This window comes from Silene latifolia, chromosome 1 (genome assembly GCF_048544455.1).
Source record: "Silene latifolia isolate original U9 population chromosome 1, ASM4854445v1, whole genome shotgun sequence".
Classification (NCBI taxonomy): domain Eukaryota; kingdom Viridiplantae; phylum Streptophyta; class Magnoliopsida; order Caryophyllales; family Caryophyllaceae; genus Silene; species Silene latifolia.
The window spans coordinates 53,563,237-53,565,643 of NC_133526.1; the positions used below are offsets into that span (position 1 = coordinate 53,563,237).

The 2,407-nt window shown below is 41.1% G+C and overlaps 1 protein-coding gene across 1 annotated transcript; it reads right to left on the reverse strand.

Annotated features, from left to right (window-relative positions):
- Nucleotides 1-566: 566 nt before the first annotated feature.
- On the reverse strand, nt 567-1,949 carry LOC141589437 (uncharacterized). The gene is made up of 2 exons (XM_074410269.1): nt 963-1,949; nt 567-861 (listed from the first exon to the last, which is right to left on the reverse strand). The coding sequence occupies exons 1-2, from the start codon at nt 1,870-1,872 to the stop codon at nt 827-829; spliced, it is 945 nt and encodes a 314-aa protein (XP_074266370.1). The 5' UTR covers nt 1,873-1,949; the 3' UTR covers nt 567-826.
- Between the last annotated feature and the right edge of the window lie 458 nt (nt 1,950-2,407).

Consider the following 2,407-nt stretch of genomic DNA (forward strand, 5'->3'; position numbering starts at 1 on the left):
TCGGTTTCTCCTTTTCGCCACACCATTTAATTGCGGTGTGCCAGGAGGAGTCCATTGTGATACTATACCACAATCTTTTAGGTGTGAATCAAATTCAATATTTAGATACTCACCACCACGGTCGGACCGTAGAGTCTTTATCTTTTTATCCAATTGGTTCTCTACTTCCTTTTGAAACTCTTTGAACTTGTCAAAGGCTTCACTTTTGTTCTTCATTAAGTAGACATACCCATATCTACTTAAGTCATCATAAAAAAGTAATGAAGTAGTGAAAACCTCCTCTAGCGGTGATGGTTAATGGTCCACACACATCCGTGTGTATGAGAGCCAAAACCTCACTAGCTCGTGTCCCTTTTCCCGCAAAAGGTGCACGAGTCATCTTGCCTAAAAGGCAAGACTCGCATGTACCATAAGATTCGAAACCAAATGGTTTGAGCACTTTTGATGAAGCAAGTCTCTTAATGCGTCTTTCGTTTATGTGGCCTAAACGACAATGCCAAAGGTAGGATTCGTTTGGATCACCCTTTTTGAGCTTTTTAGTTTCCATATGATAAACGTCATTAACATCATTTAAAACATAAATGCCTCCAATTGAAATGGCCTTGCCATAAACCACATCATTTAAAGAAAAAGTACAACACTTGTCCTTGATCATAAAACAAAAGCCTTCCGCGTCTAACGCGAAATGGAGATGATGTTCTTAGTTAAAGTTGGTACAAAATAACACTTATTTAAATACAACTCTAAACCACTAGCTAAAGTGAGCACATAGGTCCCTACGGCAACGGCGGCTACTCTAGCTCCATTGCCCATGCGGAGATCCACATCACCTTTTGCTAGTGCTTGCACGTCCCTTATACCCTGCAAATGGTTACAAAGGTGAGAGCCACATCCGGTATCAAGTACCCAAGTGGAAGTACAAGCATAATTAACGTCTATCACATAGAGAGAGGAAATCATACCAATAGGCGTCACACGCCCTTCCTTGAGATCCTCCAAGTATTTGGGACAACTCCTCCTATAATGCCCCTTCCCATTACAATGGAAACATTCGGCCTCGGAGAGCTTGACACTTTTTGCCTTGGGATTGCCATTCACAACGGCCTTCCCCTTTCCCTTGTCAATTTTCTTTGACGATTTCTTGAATTGGGACTTTTGTTTCCCTTTTCCTTTCTTGACTCCAAGAGACATGTTCTTTAACTTCATGGTTAAAACATCTCCCTTTTCACTCCCACTAGCCTCCATATCCCTCTCCGCTTGGGTGAGGAGTGCATGAATTTCATGGTAACTCTTATCCATACCATTCATGTTGTAGTGTACCCTAAAGTGGGCAAACTTGGTGGGAAGTGAGTGAAGGATACGATCCACCACAAGAGTTTTAGGAATCTTACACCCTAGACGCTCTAGGATGTCAACATATTCGACCATTTGAAGGACATGGGGACCAACCTTTTGGCCCCTCTCAAGCTTAGCTTCAAAGAAGCGTGCCGCCGCATCGTATTGACGGACTTTAGGTGTTTGTGAAAACATAGTGATCATACGAGTGAATATCTCGTAAGCATTTAAAGAAATGCATGATGGCTTGAGCTTTGGCGATATTGACCATATCAACACATTCTTGATATCATTCAACATCCTCACATAGTCATCATAGGCGGTCCGCACCGCCGATGAAGCTCTTGCACCGGGCTCGATAGGAGGAGCATCGGTTAAGTAAGTGAGCACATTGTCGGACAACGCGGCACTTTTGATGTTGGATTCCCATTCAAGAAAGTTACTACCGTCATCTTTTAAAATATATTTGTCCATTACGGACCTTAGCCATGAATCTTTGCCTAGTGAAGTAGTCGATGGAGTTGATGAAGTTGCCATTGCGAATTAAAATGCTACAACAAAAAAGGGAAATTAACATTCATTGTTTTAAAATTACTTGTAAAAACATGTTTAGCAAGTTTTAACATTTATATAATGACCTCCCACTAAATTATATAAATGATTCCAAGACCCAAATATTAAACAAAAATGAGCATCGCTTGGGCGAAACATCCCATAATTGCGTAAATTCGGTAAGTCACGTTGACTAATTCTACCTCTAGAACTCTTGGTCGACAAATTTCCTCAAATTTATCTACTAGCCCCGGAACACAAGACCGTCTTATATCCCGTTGAGTCCAACCAATTTTGGCGTGTGATAACCGCTTACCACCCTACTTACCCAAGGTAAAAAGAGAACACCCCGCTAGGGCGAGCGTGGCTCTAATGAACAAGAGATTCATAGGTGTTACTAATTGGTAAGGCTAATCTCAATTTTAGTCATGTGAGAGATCTTGTCAATTTAGTCATAAATTCCTTATAAGTGAATTAATTCAGCGAATGTAAATGACGTGAATTGACAACCGCGAAAAAA

What these genes read in the sequence shown, in the direction of transcription:
- LOC141589437 (XM_074410269.1), bottom strand. Translation starts at nt 1,872, where the DNA reads ATGGCAACTTCATCAACTCCATCGACTACTTCACTAGGCAAAGATTCA. An exon ending in AGGGCGTGTGACGCCTATTG is followed by an intron (nt 862 to 962) that starts GTATGATTTCCT and finishes AACCATTTGCAG; the next exon opens with GGTATAAGGGACGTGCAAGC.